At 38.1% G+C, this 18,712-nt stretch overlaps 8 protein-coding genes across 8 annotated transcripts; 4 read left to right on the plus strand and 4 right to left on the minus strand.

Annotated features, from left to right (window-relative positions):
• Nucleotides 1-790: 790 nt before the first annotated feature.
• FDP41_012045 (uncharacterized protein) lies at nt 791-2,194 on the minus strand (the record flags this gene model as incomplete). The annotated part of the gene is made up of 3 exons (XM_044702522.1): nt 791-1,079; nt 1,187-1,382; nt 1,525-2,194. 3 exons carry the CDS (start codon nt 2,192-2,194, stop codon nt 791-793), a joined length of 1,155 nt encoding a protein of 384 aa, XP_044566897.1.
• An 801-nt stretch (nt 2,195-2,995) lies between these two features.
• FDP41_012046 (uncharacterized protein) lies at nt 2,996-5,236 on the minus strand (the record flags this gene model as incomplete). The annotated part of the gene is made up of 4 exons (XM_044702523.1): nt 2,996-3,904; nt 4,058-4,465; nt 4,577-4,668; nt 4,852-5,236. The coding sequence occupies 4 exons, from the start codon at nt 5,234-5,236 to the stop codon at nt 2,996-2,998; spliced, it is 1,794 nt and encodes a 597-aa protein (XP_044566898.1).
• Nucleotides 5,237-5,576: 340 nt separating this feature from the next.
• On the plus strand, nt 5,577-9,673 carry FDP41_012047 (uncharacterized protein; the record flags this gene model as incomplete). Its single annotated transcript, XM_044702524.1, has 6 exons — nt 5,577-5,774; nt 5,824-6,028; nt 6,100-6,443; nt 6,543-7,601; nt 7,725-9,082; nt 9,226-9,673. 6 exons carry the CDS (start codon nt 5,577-5,579, stop codon nt 9,671-9,673), a joined length of 3,612 nt encoding a protein of 1,203 aa, XP_044566899.1.
• Nucleotides 9,674-9,766: 93 nt separating this feature from the next.
• FDP41_012048 (uncharacterized protein) lies at nt 9,767-11,668 on the plus strand (the record flags this gene model as incomplete). Its single annotated transcript, XM_044702525.1, has 1 exon — nt 9,767-11,668. The coding sequence occupies one exon, from the start codon at nt 9,767-9,769 to the stop codon at nt 11,666-11,668; it is 1,902 nt and encodes a 633-aa protein (XP_044566900.1).
• Nucleotides 11,669-11,883: 215 nt separating this feature from the next.
• Nucleotides 11,884-15,213, plus strand: FDP41_012049 (uncharacterized protein; the record flags this gene model as incomplete). The annotated part of the gene is made up of 2 exons (XM_044702526.1): nt 11,884-12,437; nt 12,609-15,213. 2 exons carry the CDS (start codon nt 11,884-11,886, stop codon nt 15,211-15,213), a joined length of 3,159 nt encoding a protein of 1,052 aa, XP_044566901.1.
• Nucleotides 15,214-15,554: 341 nt separating this feature from the next.
• On the plus strand, nt 15,555-16,124 carry FDP41_012050 (uncharacterized protein; the record flags this gene model as incomplete). Its single annotated transcript, XM_044702528.1, has 1 exon — nt 15,555-16,124. One exon carries the CDS (start codon nt 15,555-15,557, stop codon nt 16,122-16,124), a length of 570 nt encoding a protein of 189 aa, XP_044566902.1.
• An 89-nt stretch (nt 16,125-16,213) lies between these two features.
• On the minus strand, nt 16,214-16,753 carry FDP41_012051 (uncharacterized protein; the record flags this gene model as incomplete). Its single annotated transcript, XM_044702529.1, has 1 exon — nt 16,214-16,753. The coding sequence occupies one exon, from the start codon at nt 16,751-16,753 to the stop codon at nt 16,214-16,216; it is 540 nt and encodes a 179-aa protein (XP_044566903.1).
• A 263-nt stretch (nt 16,754-17,016) lies between these two features.
• Nucleotides 17,017-18,135, minus strand: FDP41_012052 (uncharacterized protein; the record flags this gene model as incomplete). The annotated part of the gene is made up of 1 exon (XM_044702530.1): nt 17,017-18,135. One exon carries the CDS (start codon nt 18,133-18,135, stop codon nt 17,017-17,019), a length of 1,119 nt encoding a protein of 372 aa, XP_044566904.1.
• Nucleotides 18,136-18,712: the final 577 nt, after the last annotated feature.

The raw sequence follows: 18,712 nt of genomic DNA on the forward strand, positions 1-18,712 counted from the left end.
CTCATTTGATCATCACAGAGACCAAACTCGCTCTTGCTGCCAAGTGAGAGGAGAAATGGATGACAGATGGCAGTGTCATTCAAAGAGTTGGTGTTGTTGGGATTCATTTTGTTGAAGTTGTTGAAAGTGTTGTTGGTAATCAAAAGCGACCAGATGTGCATGCAGCTAATTGATGAAGACACGCACAAAATGGCCAGGTGGATGATCTGGTGGTTGTTAAAGACAAAAACGGGAAAAATTAAGAAGGAATCTTCAAGAAATCGATTAGTATTGCAAAGTGATCAAGGCAGCAATTCCTTTCAAAGACTCTTGCTTCAATTTTTTTTAACACCAAAAAACAACCTTCTTTCAATGAAATGCATTAAAAAATTGCACCACCAATTTGTACTTGTCATTCATCACAAAATGTTAAAGAAAAATCCACACATACCAATATAATGGCTGATGAAAATGTGATCACATGTTCATCAACACACACTCTCTCGAGTTACACAGTAACTTTCAACTTTTGTTTGTTAAAAGTAAAACCCAATTCAGATCTTAATTTCTTGTCATACACCATTTCGAATCGTGTGTAATTGTCAAGCATGTTGTGTTCACAACACGATTGAACTCTTTCAAAAATGGTGGCAGAAACTGTTTTTGGATGAGTGTCACTTGAGTTGGGTGATTTGAGAGAATGGTAGAGTCATAATTTCTGGAACTCCAAATTCCTTTCTTGGAATATTCAATTCGAGAGGAGCTCCCAACAATAAATAAGTTTCACAAATTTTGAAAAAGAGCTCCATTCTCAATTTTTCTGAATTGATTTTTTGAATTGTTCCACAGCATTCCACATCATTATATCTTCCGAAGAAAAGGATTTTTCAGAAAATTGTAAAAAGAGAGAATTCCATTTTGAATTCAATAATATTTTTCGAATGCGATTTCCGTCGTCATTTTCTAAAGTTAAATTTGTTTGACTGTCCTTCTTTTTTTCTATTTGTTGATACATGACAGGTAAGATGGTCGTGGTGATATTATCCAAGATGCATGCAATCTGAACAGTCATTTGTGCAACTGGAACAAAATAATCCACTCTAAACCACATAAATCATTATGAGAAGAGAAATATCGTTTCCATTGAATCCATCATTCATATTCAACAACAATGACATCAACCATGATGAACATAAAGCACACTTACAAGGTCGTCACTTGTGAAAATAAATTCACAACTGCATAAACGAGTGCAAAGAAAGACCAATTCACAACGGTGAGAACAATTTCACGCTTGACATACCAAATGTCACGTTTCATAAAGAGAGCACCAACAGCAAAGACTATTCCTACAAATGCATAAATGGAAAGATATGAAATGTACATGTTGGTGTGATAGGTACCTATCATTGAAATGACACAAGAACATTCCATTTCACAAAGAAGGACATTTTGACAGCACATTAGAGATGGAAAAAGTTGGTATTTGTTTTACACAACATAAATAGATATATGGATTAACATATAAATATTAAATCAACCTACCAGTTCCACATCCGTTTGCAGCAGCAAAGACAAAGGTATCCACCACAAATGCTTGTTTCTTATTTGGATTTTTAATGTCGTGCGTGTAATTGTAATAATCCACACCTCCAACAATGAAATAAACTGACAAGTGAATAAATCCAATGATTGCAAAAGTGATATAAATGAATTTTGAGCTCACTAAAAATTTCAACACATGGATTAATTTTCCTTTTTCAAAATTTTGAAAATACGTATCCTTTTTGAAGAATACTAATTCCTCAGAAGAAGGACTCTTTGTTTTAGAAGATTTTGGAATTTCAACGGTTGTTGTCACATCATTGCCAACTGTCACGGCAGAAATGTCACTTGACATGGATGGAATGACATGCAGTTGTTGTTGTTGAACCAATTCATGCATGGCCACTTCACTCACTGCCGTTCCCATAATCGCTGCATCTTCCATACTTCCTCTCAACATTTGTCTCTTTCCAACTCGGACTTTGACACTATTCAACCATGTCAATACCACCAATCGAATAAATCGTAAAATAAATGCACATGACAAGGCAGGCACTGAGAAGTGATAATCAAGTGTGAATATAAAACATGGAAAGATTTTTCTTCCAACCAAAATTCGAAGGTCCAAAATGAAACAACAAATATATCCAAAAAGAGTTCCAAAGATCATCAAGGCAGGATTTCGGGCCACAGTGAGGAAATTTACTTTTTTTGAATCTGTATCTTGTTGTTTCAATTTATATAATTTATAGAGAAGACTGATGACAGCTTTCAAAAAGATGCATGTGTGAATGAAGAGAAGAATGGCTGCAATGACAACAGCGCTTACTTCATCATCACAGAGACCGTATTGGCTCTTTCTACCTCTCTCGAGAAGAAAGGGATGACAAATAAGAGAATCGTTGAACGAATTCGTGTCATTTGAAAGAAGACTCGTCAATTTGTTGTAATTCATCAATGCGGAACTATTGTGATGAAAATTATTGTTGTTTGTGAATTAGAGAGTGTGGTCAATGGTTCATGAACCTTCACACACTGTTGTTGTTGGATTTCCAGTTCAAGATGCTCCTGAAAAGACACGTCAATTTTTCGGTTTTTTTTGAGGCATCTTTTGACAGGTTCGTCAACTCACCTTCAGAAAACGAAAAGTACAAACATGTCCATTTTGGACACTTTGAACTCTCCGCCGTATACACTTCCCCAGAGACGCATTTGACTCCTTGTGACGGTGAACCCTTCCTCACTTTTCCACTTTTACGATTCACAAAGGATTCAACAACTGTGAATTGGTAATAATTACAACTGTCGAGAGCTCTCCCAACACAAAATTATGATTTAATGGCGCATTTAATGGTGTTTATTGCTGCTCTTTGTGAGAGAAGTTTTTTCGGTCGTGATGGGCGAGTGAAATACTTTAGGATGTGTGTGTGTTCGTGATTTTTGATCGTACCAACGGTATCCATCATCGAACCTAATGTTCATACTCGAATGTCGTTGCAGGAAAGAATTGACCATGAAATCCAAATGGCACTCGTCGAGGAAGTTCAATTTGACACACAGGTTCTTCACTCATTGTTTTTCCATCGAAAATAAACAAGCTGGAAGAGTTTTTCTCTTCATGAAATGCAAAAGTAACAAGATAGACATTGTCTTCTTCTTCTTGAGGGCTCGTGATCGGTGGTGTTCTTATATTTTCATGTTTCTTTGGAACGAGACAAACTTCTCCAATTTTACCATTTTCTGGAATTTTTAAACGTTTCAACGTTTTTGTCTCCAAATCAAATTTTGCAATTTCATTGAAGAAGAGAAGTGAATCAGATTTCTCCTTCTCGATGATCACACTGTAATAAAAGTATCGATAGGGTTTTCCTGTGAAAGATGGATGAATCACAGGAAATTCACCCATTGGAACCATATTCTCGTTCGTGGTGATATTCTGTGCTGTGGTTGAACTAGAATCACTCACGTCTTGACTGTGAAAAGTGAAAGGTTGACCAAATTCTTCTTGAACTTGTCCTCGTTTCAAATTCAAGACAAATCTCGAAGGATAGGGCTTTGAAGATGACAAGTCGTTCAAATCGAAACTGTCTGACACACAAACATCAATGGTGATTAAAGTTTCATCCTCATTTACAATGGTTTCAAAAGCATTGATATAATGAAAGGCCATACATGATTTGATTTCAAAATATTGAATTGCAGTTTCACCATTGAAGTGGCGAGGAAATACTGCAAATTTCGCTGGTTTTGATTTGTCAAAGATGAGTGGAGGACCAGGTTGAAAAATTCTTGTTAAATCAATAATGGCTGGATAAAATCCAATAATACTGTAGTGTTCAGTAATGGCCATGTCATGAATCATGCACATGTAAGGAGTTTCCTAATATAGGTGAATGCAATGCAAAAACATGGTCATTGAAACATTTCATCCATTTCATGATGGAATGGAGAGAGTGTGACATTATTCAAAACCATGTCAAATGACACTCATGATGATCCAAAAAATAATCATGATTCATGTCTTTTTTCTTACCTCTTTTTTAAATTCATAATCAATGACAATATTATTATTCTTGTCAATGACACCATAGTACAATCCTGGTCCTCTTGGATTTAGTCCATACGCAAAGAATATTAATTCTCCAGTTACAGGATCATATTTTGGATGAGCAGTGAAGTTATGATTCAATTTTCCATTAAATGTAAATTCTCCCACAGTATCCAAATTTGGAAGCAAAATCTCGACAGGTTTGTGACCTTCTTCCAATGCCAAGAACTTGCCACCGTGATAAATAATATTCGTATTGGCTACACCTCCTCCTGATTTCACAGGTCCATCTAATCCTCTGTACAACCGATCATACAGATAATGATGTGCATATTTCAGGATGGGATTTATACCATTGACAAAGAAACTATAAGTAAGAGGTCTTCCATTTTCCTTTTTTTCGATTCAGATTTTGTGAGTGTTCAGTAAATATGTCCAGTATTAATCCACAAATTGTTGAAAGGTGAAAAAGTTTCATGGATTTAATGCAATTGTCACACTTACTTTTTCTTGAAGATACTTTTCCGTTCGAACGAATTTGTTCCTATAACTTGCATGTCCATCTTTAAATTCAATGGCATGTAAATGTCCATCTCCTGAGTGGCACACATCATGTAACACATCGACGATCAATCATTTGGAAAATGTGATGTATTTTTGTCAATATGATTAAAATTATGATTAACATGATCAATGTAGACCCATTTGTATGTAACGTATCGGATGATCATCAATATCGAACCAAGTGGTGTAATCAACTCAAGCTTTAACAAACCCACCTTCAAACCAATGAATGGAATATAACGGATCAAATTGTGGATTAGGTCCAATCCTCACATACATTCCATTCATAAAATCTTTCGGAATTTCTCCCTTCAACACAAACAAATTTCGACAATATAATTCATCATGAATGGGAGCAAAATTATCTTTAAAGACTGGATTCTTCTTGATTCCAAATTCAAACGCTCTATTTTTGTAATTTGAAAAGATTAATAATTGAATGGTTCGGTAGATCCATATCAACAGTCCTTTCACGAGCCGAATGACGACAAGTGCAAGGATCACGAGTTGTTGCAAGAGGGATTTTCGAGGAGGTTGTGGTGAATGTTTTTCGGGGCACTCGTGTGACGACGGGGCAGCACGAAGAAGAATGGAAGACATTTTTCTGAAAAGAAACTCCGACGTGTGTCCTCTTTTGACAACAACAAATTTAATGACCATGCAAAATCCAATATTCATGATGAACCATTAGAGGCACTTCACATCTAATGATCATCACAAGAGTATCGAGTATGGACAATAGATGTGAATGTGCCATTCCTTCCAACGGGCAAAAAGTCCAATGTTTGCTTGAACATTTTGAATCTGTGTTTTGCTTTTGTTCGATCAGAAAAAAGGCGCCAAAATTGTTTTCGTCAATACAACAAAAAAATACATTCACATCTATTGTCCACTATTTCTAATTGTATATTCTGAAATATTCACTCTCTTCAAAATAACAATGATGGATACAACACAAGATAATGAAATGATGTACGATTGTTCTGCCTTGGATTCTATGCAACAACAAGAGGATGCCGATCGTTGCCATCAAACATTCTTTGCAGAACATAAAGAGTTATCGGAATTGATTAAACAGTATCAAGTGAAGGAGTGTTATGAGAATATTCAACAAACAGGAACAGCCATCAATAGAATTGTAGGTTTTAAAGTTGTGAAAATTGTTTCAACACAAACTTTTTTTAAAGCTGTCAAAATATATGGAACAAAGTCAATTATTGGATCCTCATCTCACTCAAATTGTTTCGGAATTGATGCATATTGCGAGAAGAGTGATTGGACTAAATTCTGAAAAGATTACATTCGACAATCCCATTCAGGAGAAACAAATTAGACACAATTTATTTCAAAGTATTTGTACCTTGACCAAAGTGAGAGGCCAAAAAGTAGTGAGTATGTGTCACACGAATGTTTGTTGTTTTAATTATTGGAAATAATTTTACACTTTTTTCTAAACTTTTCAGCAAAATTATTTCCTCATGAAATTGTTGATTTGGAACCCCTATTTGAAATTTACAAGACCATTCCAGCCAATGAATGGGAAACAAAATACATTTTACTGTTGTGGCTGAGTATGATTGTCATAAATCCATTTGACTTGACAGTGGTCGATCCAACAAACCAACTCCCAAGAAAAATGCTTGAAGAATGCAAAGCGCAATTATCAGAGCCAGGCAAAACAAGAGATTCTGCTTCCTTATTAATTTCACGATTACTCACTAGACCAGACATGGCAAAAGAACAATTACCAGATTTTGTAAAGTGGGGAATTGAGACCTTGTCCAATTCAAAAACCACCACCTTTTTGGTATGTATTGATCGGAATTGTTCAATTATTCTTAAATGGTGGCAACTAATATTCCAACGAATGCACATGACATTGTTACCAACACCACTATACCAATAGAGAGCTGGAATTCTACGTAGCATTGTCATGATTTTCAAAATTGGTAAGAGGGATGAGTTGCTCAACGTCATTCCACTCGTATGGAGTACTGTCATTTCTGAGGCCGATACCAACAATACCATGTTGAGACATCTCAATGTTAAACTCATCCAGAGAATTGGCCTTACTTTTTTAAAACCTCGTGTCGTGGCATGGAGATATCACACCACACGCCTCACACTCATGCATTTGAAAACTCAAACGAGCCAACAAACCGTTGCGAATGAAGACAGCTCTGCCGCTGACGACGAAGAAATTGAAATCCCAGAAGAAATTGAACAAATTATTTCACATCTCATCAATGGATTGAGAGATAAGGATACCATTGTGAGATGGAGTACTGCTAAAGGCATTGGAAGAATTACACTTCGCCTTCCCAAGTATTTAGGTGATCAGATTGTTGAGTCTGTATGTGAATTGATGAATCCCAATGAAGATGACAGCTCATGGCATGGTGCTTCTCTTGCATTGGCTGAATTAGCACGTAGAGGGCTCTTACTTCCAGAACGACTGGAGCAGGTCATTCCTCTGTTAGAGCAAGCTCTTGTTTATGACGTTAGAAAGGGAACTCACAGCGTAGGTGCTCATGTTCGTGACGCTGCTTGTTATGTTTGTTGGGCGTTTGCAAGAGCCTATGCTCCAGATATCATGAAACCTTACATGAATAGACTCGCCCAGGGTCTTGTTAAAATAGCAGTTTTCGATCGAGAGGTCAATTGCAGAAGAGCAGCAGCTGCAGCATTTCAAGAAAACGTTGGACGTCAAGGCAGTTTCCCTCATGGTATTGATATTATTACTGTTGCTGACTACTTTTCATTGTGCAATCGAAACAACTCGTATCTCACTATTAGTCACTACATTGCTCAATATCCAGAATATTGCCAAAGTTTAATCACTTATTTGGTGGATACAAAAGTCACTCACTGGGAGAAATCTATTCGCGAGCTTGCCTCCAAGACGTTGGCTAAATTATGTGACAGAGACTCTACTTTTATTTTCAACCATATTATTCCAATATTGGTATGTTGTTGTTGTTATTTGGATTTGTTTCTTTTTGACAAAAACATTCATTTGAAATTCATTTGAACTCATTTTTGCATGCTTCACGTACATGCATATTTTTGATGACAATCGATCCATCAGATTGATCGATGTGTGGAGAATGATCTCAATGCAAGACATGGCAGTTTATTGGCGCTCTCAGAGGTGATTCTTGCACTCAAGACAAGTGGCATTTCATTTGACGAGAATTTGCAAGAAAAAATTCGACACATTGTACCAAATATTGAAGCAAAAAGATTATACCGTGGCAAGGGTGGAGAAATTATGAGAGAAGCGGTTTCAAGATTCATTGAATGCATGTCTCTCAGTCATATCACTTTACCTGCTACGATGGTAGTAACTTCCTCATTCGGCAATCGCCAACTCAAAAAGGAGCCCCTCTCCATTTTCCAAGAAACCATTGATGAAAATTTGAAACATCCTAACAATGAAATTATTGAAATGGCTGTCAACTCACTAAAAGCTTTCGCAGCCGAGTACTATGAGGCACATGCTGAATTTGCCCAAGAGATTGCCCAGAAGTACATTCAACAGTTGGGAACTGAGATTAATCCAGCCACTCGACGAGGTCTTGCACTCGCTCTCGGAGTTTTACCAAGACAAGTCATTGAGCCTAACTTTAATCAAGCCATTGATGTTCTCATCAGCAAACTTGAATTGGAACAAGATCCAGATTTACAAGATGCTGATGCAAGAAGAAACGCAATTCTTGGTATCATTTCTCTCTGTGAAAATGTTGGTATTGGAGACAATGGTATTACTGAGTTGAATGTTAACAAAATTTTCAATGCCTTTATTAAGGGATCCAATGATTATGCTGTCGATAAGAGAGGTGACGTAGGATCATGGGTTCGAGAGGCCGCCATGACTGCATTAGAACGATGGGCCTATTTGTTAGCCGCTAGGAACGACAGCAGTGGCCAAACTGCCACTCTCTTCAGTGTCGAAATGGGTACCAATTTGATGCGAGCTCTCTTGAAGCAAGCTGTTGAAAAAATTGATCGAGTCAGAGATAATGCCTCAAAAATCATTTGCCGCATTCTATCGAATGATCTCGTACGAAACATTCCACACAAACAAGAGCTTGCCTCAGTCATTGTGCATCATGATAGCACTTCTGAACTCATCGATTGGTCCTCTGCCGAGAAGTCATTCCCAATCTTTGTCAAGTTATTGATTTTGGACATTTACAGATATTCCATTTTGAGTGGACTTGTGGTGAGTATGGGTGGTATGTCGAGCCATGTTTTCAAATACAGCACCACTGCTCTCATTGAATACATGAAACAAGAACAGCAAGAATTGGGAGAAAAAGTCTTTTCAGACATGTTGGCTGTTGGTTTGGAATATGCTCAAGATGATCGAGTCATTGTTCCTCTTTTGAAATCATTCGCCTTATTACTTGGTCATGGAGTTTTTGAAAAGTTCCAACCACCTCAGTAAGTACTAGACGAAAATGAGTGACATCATTGTATTCATCATTCTCCATTTGATTTCTAACATTTATTCTTGTTTTTTTCATTACTTTCATTCACTTCTTGAAATTGTTTTATCACGACATTATCTCATTTTCACACCTTAGATACAACATGAGTGAGCAATTAGTGATCAATACCACCAAAGAAATTATTGGCACCTGCAAAAACGTACAAAAAATCATGCTTGCTGTCGATGTATTCTGTGAACTCATCAAATTTGAAAATCCCACCAAAGAAAAGGCATTCCAGCGACTCTTCCACACATGCCTCATGAGCAAATTCCCCAAAGTTCGTGAATACACTGCCAATCAATTGTATGGAGCTCTTCAAGTGTGTGGCGATGCAGTCATGAGAGATGATAACGAAGCCCTCGATATGGCTCTCGATGTGTTGTGTAGCACTCATTGGCTGGAAGGAATTGCTGTCGTGAAACCAGCCGTAGAAAAATTGTACGAAGTGACTCAAATTCCAAAACCTAAAACAGTAACACCACAGAACTCGAGTAGTGGCACATCAGTACAGGTAGCATCACCCACAAAGCAAGAGGAATAAAGAGAGAGATTATTGTTTCCATTTATTGCTGTGACATTTTGTTCTCACTTGATGAAACCCGAATAAATTAGGAAATTTAAGAAGAAGAAAAAAATGTTGGCTCGAAATTCTGTGCGTTCTCTCTCCAAGCGCTTGCTCTCATCAACATCGGGTGGTCATGTTTCTTCGGCTTCTTCTTCAATTCATAGCACCACCCAAAAGGGTCTGTTTTCATCCTACACACAAACTCAAAACGGTAGAGTTGCTTCCTTCCACAAGATGATGCTGATTCAACAACAAAATCAACAACCTTCCGCAACAACTACATCAAAAACGTCATCATCACCATCATCAAATAATAATAATAACACGACCACTGCTGTAAATTCCACCACCACAGCAGGTGCCAATAAACCAACCACTACTACCCTCTCTCAACAGCAGAAACAACAGAGTGGTGGTTCTGGATCTTCATCATCCAACAAGCAACAACAAGGTGGCTCGAAGAGTGGATCCATGTTCAAGACTGTTCTAATTTCCTCTCTTTTGACCGGAGCAGTAGCTGCTGGTGTGGTCTTTTACATCAACAATTCCCTGCAAGCCATGGAAAAGGATCACGCACAACAAGCGAAAACAGCCGAAAAACTCAAGAGAGAAATTCAAGCTAAAAAGCTGCAACAAGAGCAAGCCAAATCAAAGCTTAGCTCCTTAAGTAACGAGTTGGAAGAGTTAGAAAAACAACACACTGCTAAATTGTTAGCCTTGAAAGATTCCTACAATAACAAGATGAATCTATTACAGGAACAATTGAAAGAACTCGTTCAAAAAGTCTCATCATTGGAGCAAGAAAAGAGAGAGCTCTCTGAGAATTTGGAGAGAAATATCAAGCTACAGCAAGATTTACTCTCCGAAAAGGAAGCACTCCAAAGTGAAAAGAATATTTTGGAGCAACAATTGAATAGTCTCAATTCTCTTCAGGTAAGAAGCAGTGGTTCGATTATTTCCGATGTGTTGGGTCGTGAGATTGATGATTTGACTGCTCCACTCTCTGAAGAAGATCGAGACAAATTCCTCTCAAGAATTCATCGCTTGGAAACTCAATTAGCAAAAAAGGAAAAATTGATTGAACAAATCAAGCACGAATCAGAAGAGAGTATCCACAGAATGAAAGCGCTCACTGAAGAAAAATTGGCCTCTCTAAAGAAAGAATCAGAGGAGAATATTGCAACATTACAAAATCAAATGGAAGAGCTTCAAAAGAAGCACGCCGAAGATTTGGAAGCAGAGAGAAGGAAAATTCTGGATGAATTTGAACTCAACATGCAGCGACAAGCTCATGACTTGCTGATGGGATTCTATGACAATGCTCTCCAAAGATCCAAGCACGTACAAGAATTGACCAACCAAGTCTATGCGATGGAAGAAACCTATAAGGTTGCCTCCTCCAACTTTTCATCCAATATTGATTTACAAAAGTTTGCTGCTGCCGTGCTGGCTCTTCAGGACATCCTTCAAACAAGTGCTCCATTCAAACCTGAACTTGATACTTTAAAGAAGTTGGCAGAAAATGACGAGCTCATTAGGACCGTCGTGGAGACAATTCCTCGCTCGATATCTGAGAATGGAGTTCAAAAATTGGACGATTTAACCGAAAGATTTAAGGTTGTTAAAAGAAAGGCTATTGAGGCATCCCTCACACCACACGACAGCGGCCTTTTAGGCGTCTTTTATGCCAAACTTCTTTCACTTGCTGTAGTTGCTGAGGAGGGGTTTGTGGACGGAGAGACCCTGAATGCCATCATGGCTAGAACTGAATTTTACTTGCAACAACGAAGACTTGTGGACGCTGTGAATGAAATTGACAAGACTCAACATGTATCTAGCGAAGAAGTCAAACGAATTCTCCAGGATTGGGTTTTGGAAGCAAAGAATAGACTCCTCATTGATCAAGCTCTCCAAACCTTGCAATCTCATCTCGTCGTTCAATCACACTCACTTGAAAAACGACAACAATAAGAACGAAAGACAAGAAAATTAAAGATGTTGAAACCCCGCCTTTCCAATCGGTTTCAAATTTTTAAAACAAAAAATTGAGAGCGCCAATTCTGTGCCCACCACCGCCATCACCACCACAAGTAGGCCATCATCATCGTTTCGCTCCTCACACCCACGCTCCAAATATTTATTTCATTATTCCATCCATACCCACAACACTTTACATCTACAACACCATGATAACATCCTCGGAAGATACCAATCTCTTTGAAGGAGGCGAGCAACAAGTCAATCAACAAATCAAACAATGGTTTCATGATTTCCTCCGTCATGCCCTCTATCAATCTTCCTCCATAGCTTCTTCATATCTCATTGCTCCTTCGGGAAAGGAACCTCTCAGTGAACGATTAAAAATTCAATTCACTGACATTCATACCTCTCACACAGTCAGCGAGAATCATGGAGGATCTTCCTCTTCTCCAATTCCATCCGCTCGGAGTGTCGTTATTGATTTTACTCATGTCATGAATTATGATATGGATATCGCCATGTCGATACGGCAAGAATTTTACAGATTTGAACCTTTTCTAACGGATGCTTTGAATATTGTGTATAAGGAATGGATTCATTCTCAGTCATCCTCTGCTTCAAGAACGAAATTGGCTTCCAGTGATGCCAATACATCCATGATGAGCATGGCAATGAATGAGAGCGCAATATTTGCATCTTCGCCTCATGAAAATAATTCGACCATTCAATTGAAATTTGTGAATTTACCAGATATGTTACAGTATGTAGTTGTTGTTTTGTTGTTGTGCCAATACTGAATGTGAAATAATTTATGAAATTGTTTTCACAACAAAACTTGGCGTGTGAAAATTTCCAATTTTACATTGAATTTAATTACATGATGATGTTTCTCAATGCAATGTAAATTTGCTATCAAACAAATCCTTCCTAGAATTCGTCAACTCCGAAGTGTACACATCGGTCAACTCGTGAGTATAAGTGGAGTGGTCACACGATCCTCGGAAGTTCGTCCAGAGCTTGTCGAAGGAATTTTCAATTGTGTAGAATGTGGAACCGTCTCTGATCCAATTCCGCAACAATTCAAATATACAGAACCAATATCATGCGTCAACAAAACTTGCACCAACACCAAAAGATGGCGTCTCGATATGCATCGCTCTCGATTTGTGGATTGGCAAAAATTAAAAGTCCAAGAAAATACTCATGAGATTCCATCTGGATCCATGCCTCGAACTTTGGATATTATTTTAAGGAATGATTGTGTGGAATGTGCAAAGGCAGGAGATAAATGTCTCTTCACAGGAACACTTTTAGCAGTGCCGGATGTTGGAAAAATGTTTGGAGGAGCTCAAAGCCAACTCATTAATGCCAACACTCGAAAAAAGGGGGACATTGAGAAACAAGGTGTGAAAGGTATTAAGGATTTAGGTGTTCGAGAATTGACCTACCGATTAGTTTTTTTGGCCAATTCTGTTGAACCTATCGATCATAATATGAGTAATTCCAATACTGCTCCTTCTTCGGGCATGTCATCTGCAGCATTGAGCTCTCACAATGGTGAACAAGAGACACATGAAGAATTTATGAAACGCTGCACAGCCGAGGAATATGAAAAAATACTTAAAATGTCAAAGGATGTGAATATCTATGAAAATCTTGCTGCCTCCATCTGCCCTAGTATTTTTGGTCACAAAAATATCAAAAAGGGTATTCTTCTCATGCTCTTTGGAGGGGTCCACAAAGAAACAGAGGAACTTATTCAAATTCGTGGTGACATTAATATTTGTATTGTGGGAGATCCTAGTACAGCCAAGTCACAATTCTTGAAATATGTGGCTCATCTCATTCCTCGTGCCGTATACACAAGTGGTAAAGCATCGAGTGCTGCTGGTTTAACAGCATCGGTAGTGAGAGACTCTGAAAGGGGTGAATTTACAATTGAGGCAGGAGCACTCATGCTTGCAGATAATGGAGTTTGTTGTATCGATGAATTTGACAAAATGGATGTGAAAGATCAAGTAGCCATTCACGAAGCCATGGAACAACAGACAATCTCCATTGCTAAAGCGGGTATTCGAGCCACTCTGAATGCTCGTGCTTCGATATTAGCTGCTGCAAATCCCATCGGAGGTCGTTACAATCCTAGAAAGACCTTGAAGGCAAATCTTGGAATTACACCTGCCATCATGTCACGTTTCGATTTATTCTTTGTGGTGCAAGATGAATGTGACGCAGAAATTGACAAGAAAATTGCAGAACATATTGTCTCTGTGCATCAAAATAAGGGAGCCTCAACGCTCGACAAGACTCTTGACGGAGTAACACAAATTACTGTCGGCTCCAATACTGTTCAGTACTCACCTGAAGATATCAAACTCTATCTCAAATATTGTAGAACATGTATACATCCAATATTGACACAGGAAGCACAAGAGGAACTTGTGAAACAATATGTGAAATTGAGACAAAACGACAAGGTTGGAAGCAACTCTTATCGTATCACTGTAAGACAATTAGAATCGTTGGTAAGACTTTCAGAGAGTCTTGCTCGATTGCATTGTGAAAGTCGAATCGAAGTGAACCATGTTCGAAGAGCCATTGAATTACTGAAAACTTCCATCACCAAAGTTGCAAAATCTGACGTTGTGCTGAGTGGAACAGGCGATGACAATGATGAGGAAATTAATGGGGAGCCACGATCGAGCATTCTCGCGCTACGTGAGAAAAATCAGCAAGAATCCACTCGAGAATTGTTACGAAATTTGAAAAATCAACGTAGAAAGATTGAGGCTGCTCTCGAATTGGCACGTGAAAGCCAATCAGAAGAAGAGCAAAAACTAGGCGAAATTGAAATACAAGCTGAGAAGCTGCGAAATAGTATTGACTCAGATGAAATTGATCCTGAAGAAAAAGACACACAAGAAGAGCAATTAATTGAACTCGAAAAGAAGAAACTTCAAATATCGAAACGTGTCGCAGAGGCACGTAAGAGAGTAGAATTACTTTCCGAACAACTTGAAAAGGAAGTTGAAAAATCTCAACAGTTAATACAAGACGAAGAAGAGGGTGTGAAAGATCAAGGAGAATCATCACTGCGTCACACCAATGAAGATGACGACGAAATGCAAGACGAAGCCACTCATAATGAACTTGACTCCACAACAACACCAACAGACATGAATGACATTATGACAAATTCTGAATCACAAACAGAACCTCCTCGAAAAAAGAAGAAAACAACCAAAACAATTTCAGCAGAGGAATACACCACATTTTGCAATCGAATTGCTTCCTATGTCCAACTTCAAGACTCATGCTCACGAAAAGACATTATTGAGTTTTATATTCAAACACATGGGTCAACACTTTCTACAAAGAAGGCAAACAAGTTAGCAAAATTATTGGACAAGATTATTGACAAGATGAATAATGAGAGTATTTTAATCAAGACGAATATTCGAAGCATTTCTAAGAATAACAATCGAATGGAAGATGTATTTATTAAGAATTCCAATTTTGAGCCAACCGTTATGTAACAACGCACATAATGGAAGAATATTGTGAAATAAAAATTCTAAGATTCAATTTGAGAGTTGAAAAAAATGTATTCATCCAACACTGACAAGTTTGCATCAGATTCGATTCGACTACTGCATTCTGTTAACAATTTTCATGAGAGATTTTTGAATGATGATGGTGAGCGCATTCAGCAAGTGAAAAACTTTTTGATCCATAGGATCGATTTTGAAATCTTGATGAAAAGGCGATCAAAATATTGTTCTATGAATATCATTCAATTGTTTTCAGCCCTAATAATTTAAATGACATCTTGCAAGACCATCATGAGATTCATTGGTTGAATTATAAAATTCACAACATGTATCACAAACTCTTACCTTATTTAGAATACAGAGAACATGATGAAACGATTGGAATAATGCTTGCAAAACAAAAAGATGGATCGGCAAGCTTTCATTTTTCAAAACAAATTCATTCCATTCTTAAAAGAAATACCATTTACTTAGAGGCTCAACCAGGAGATCGCGTTCAAAAAGATATCCTTTTAAGCCCATCTAGTTTTCAGCCGTGTCCTGCCTTACATCTGCCAAATGTCATTTCCTTTTATCAAGCGTTGACATGTCATGTGGGTGGCAAACAGGATCCACATGTTGTTTTATTAAGAAAAGGAGATGAAGTGAGTCATTCCATGAGTCTATTGTTCAATAAGCTTTTTCAAATGAAACCAATAGAATGTGGATTCCGAATTGAAATTGTTTTTCAAATGACCAACAAAATGGATCATAACTTGGAGAGTTGCATTTTGAGTGATGAACAAGAACAAAACAATCTTACTGTGATTCATTTGGAAATGGAGAATTCCATTCAACAAGCATTGCAAAATATTCAATCTCTGCAGTTCGAATGCCACTTGTCAAAACAGTTGTAAATCAATGAATACTTATTGATGAGAAAGAAATTATAAAGAGTTAATATAAATTGCAAGTGTGGCAAATCATCAGTATGCACTTGTTGTGTTTATTGCTCCTTGGAGTACAATCGGCCACTTCCTCTTGGAGATGGAAAATCCAAAAACTTGGGCAATTCATCATTCACATCACACACACGATTTTCATAATTCACATGACGTTCCGGTTTGAAAAAGTATTCCACTCCATTCTCTCCTTCCTTTTCAATAACATCCTTCAATGGACAAAATGTTTGTTTCATTTCATCGTAACAACACGCAACAGTTGACACGAAAGGAGCTTTGAGAGGTTTCTGTGCCACATAGCCACCACTCTCTGCACAATAACCCTCGAAATTTTCAGTGAAAGGCATAGATTTTAGGAGGGCTAAATTGTTGCAAGTCCATTGAAATTGTTGATCTGGAATACCAATGATGAGAGTGAAGGGAGCAGAGGTTCCTTTTCGACAATTACGACAATGACAATAGTTGCTGAAGAGACGAGGTCCTTGAACGGAGAAGGTGAGTTTGCCACATCGACAGGATCCAGTGCGAACCTTGGGACTTGTAGTGATACTATTGTTTGCTGTGGTTGATTGATCAGTCGACATTATAAAAACTTTTTGTTTTTTTGAAAATGAAAGATGAAAATCATGATCAAGGTTCAACAGGATTGAAGCTCCTGAGTTTCAGTGCGACAAGGAAGTGTATCAAGATTGTGAGTGTCGAGAGGACTTTTCAATGAACGTCCGCACGCGGTGATCAGTACTGATTTGCATGAATTCCAAAATATTCAGTGTTCTTTGAATTACAAAAATCATTCAATATATTTCTGAACCAGGGTGAGATTTCATAACTAGGCAATCAAATGGATTTATTTCTTTTGAGCAGCCTTTCCAGCACCAACCTTAGCACGTCTCTCTCTCAACAATTGCAATCTTCTGGATTTCAAAGCATATGGGTTAAGACGGACCAAAGCCTTGAAGTTTCTCAATGGATTGCTTCTGTTTTGCTTATTGATGGCAAATCTTTGAACGACCTTCTTTGGCTTCAAGACAGCTTGAACAGCATCAGATTCAATAATTCTTGCAGAGTCTGTGTTGACAGCAACTGGTCTTGGCAAGTGATAGGTAGCACCAGATCTAAAGTGCAAAGTGGAAGCACCCTTCTCATTGTTATAAGAACCGAACTTTTCGTTCAAAGCATTGAAAGCAGATTCAGTCCAGACAATCAATCTACCTGGATGGCCACCAGGGGCCAACTTCAACAAGTTCAATTGGTTGACATTCAAAACATCAACACCTGGCAAGTTTCTGAGAGCGAGAACGATTGGTGGAGTTTGAGTACCAGCCTTAGCATTGTAAACAACCAAAGGTCCCTTCTTCAAAGTGTATCTTCTATTTCTCATCTTTCCTCTTCCCTTTCTCAAGGTCTTGGAGTCCTTAGCCTTCTTTGCATCGGACAACAAACCGTGCTTCTTCAAGAAAGCAACAGCTTCCTTTGTCTTGGCAATGAATTGCAAATCATCGGTAACAACCAATGGAAGTTGTTTCACTTGTTCAACCTTGTGACCTCTGGCTTGAACGAGAGGAGTGATAGATGAAGCAGCAATTGCTGAAGCAGTAGCATATCTTCTCTCATTCTTCTTAACGACGTGCATCCATCTTCTCCATGTTCTGGTTGGAGAGAACATTCTACCCTTTCTACACATGTTACCGAAGGCACCTTGTCCGGCTCTGTGAGTACCACCACCGCTAACTCTAGGAATACGAGAAACAGCACGACCAGTACCCCATGAGATGGCAGAGTGTTGATGACCAGCATACTTGTGGACTCCGTATGGTTGTCTGAGATTCATTCTCAAAAAGTTCACCATGTTGGAGACAATATCAGGTCTGATTGGAGCTTGGAAGACATCTGGCAAAGCGACTTCCTTAACGACTTCAGCAGTCTTGGCGTTGAAGACAGAAACAGTTGGTCTTTGAATGGACATGGGTTTTGACTTATTTTTTTCACAAGAAATTTTTGAAAATTCTGCTCAACCATGATTTTGTATTTTACAATGAGAAGGAAAAAATATTAAAACTTCAACATGTGCTTTGAGCTTTTAATATTTTTTCTTCAATATATATAACGTACTCATAAAATCAGTCAAGTCACGTTCAGGAAACTGACACTGCAATAATGGAAAAAACCAAACCATTCTAGGTTGTGTTCTCTAAAACATGGCCATTGGATGCATGTTTGAAGTGTTTGAATGGGTATCTCTGTCTTCAATTTTGCATCATATACAGCTGATATCGGTGTCAACAAATCATACAAAACTTTCATTTGATGTCCCAAAACAAGGAGCATCATAAATTTTGATGTGTCGACTGCCGCCAATTTTTACTGCTTCAACAACTGAAAAAAAATCATTTAATTCTGCGAGCTCTCTCTCTCGAAACGCACACCAACCGCTGCAATACTATCATCATTACCTTTGGAAAAGACAAATTGATCCATTTCCAAAGAGAGAGATCATCATTGAATTTTTCAATAAGACGGAAGAACGAAACATAGAGTTGTCT

The sequence above is a fragment of the Naegleria fowleri genome (genome assembly GCF_008403515.1).
Source record: "Naegleria fowleri strain ATCC 30894 chromosome Unknown tig12, whole genome shotgun sequence".
Classification (NCBI taxonomy): Eukaryota; Heterolobosea; class Eutetramitea; order Acrasida; family Naegleriidae; genus Naegleria; species Naegleria fowleri.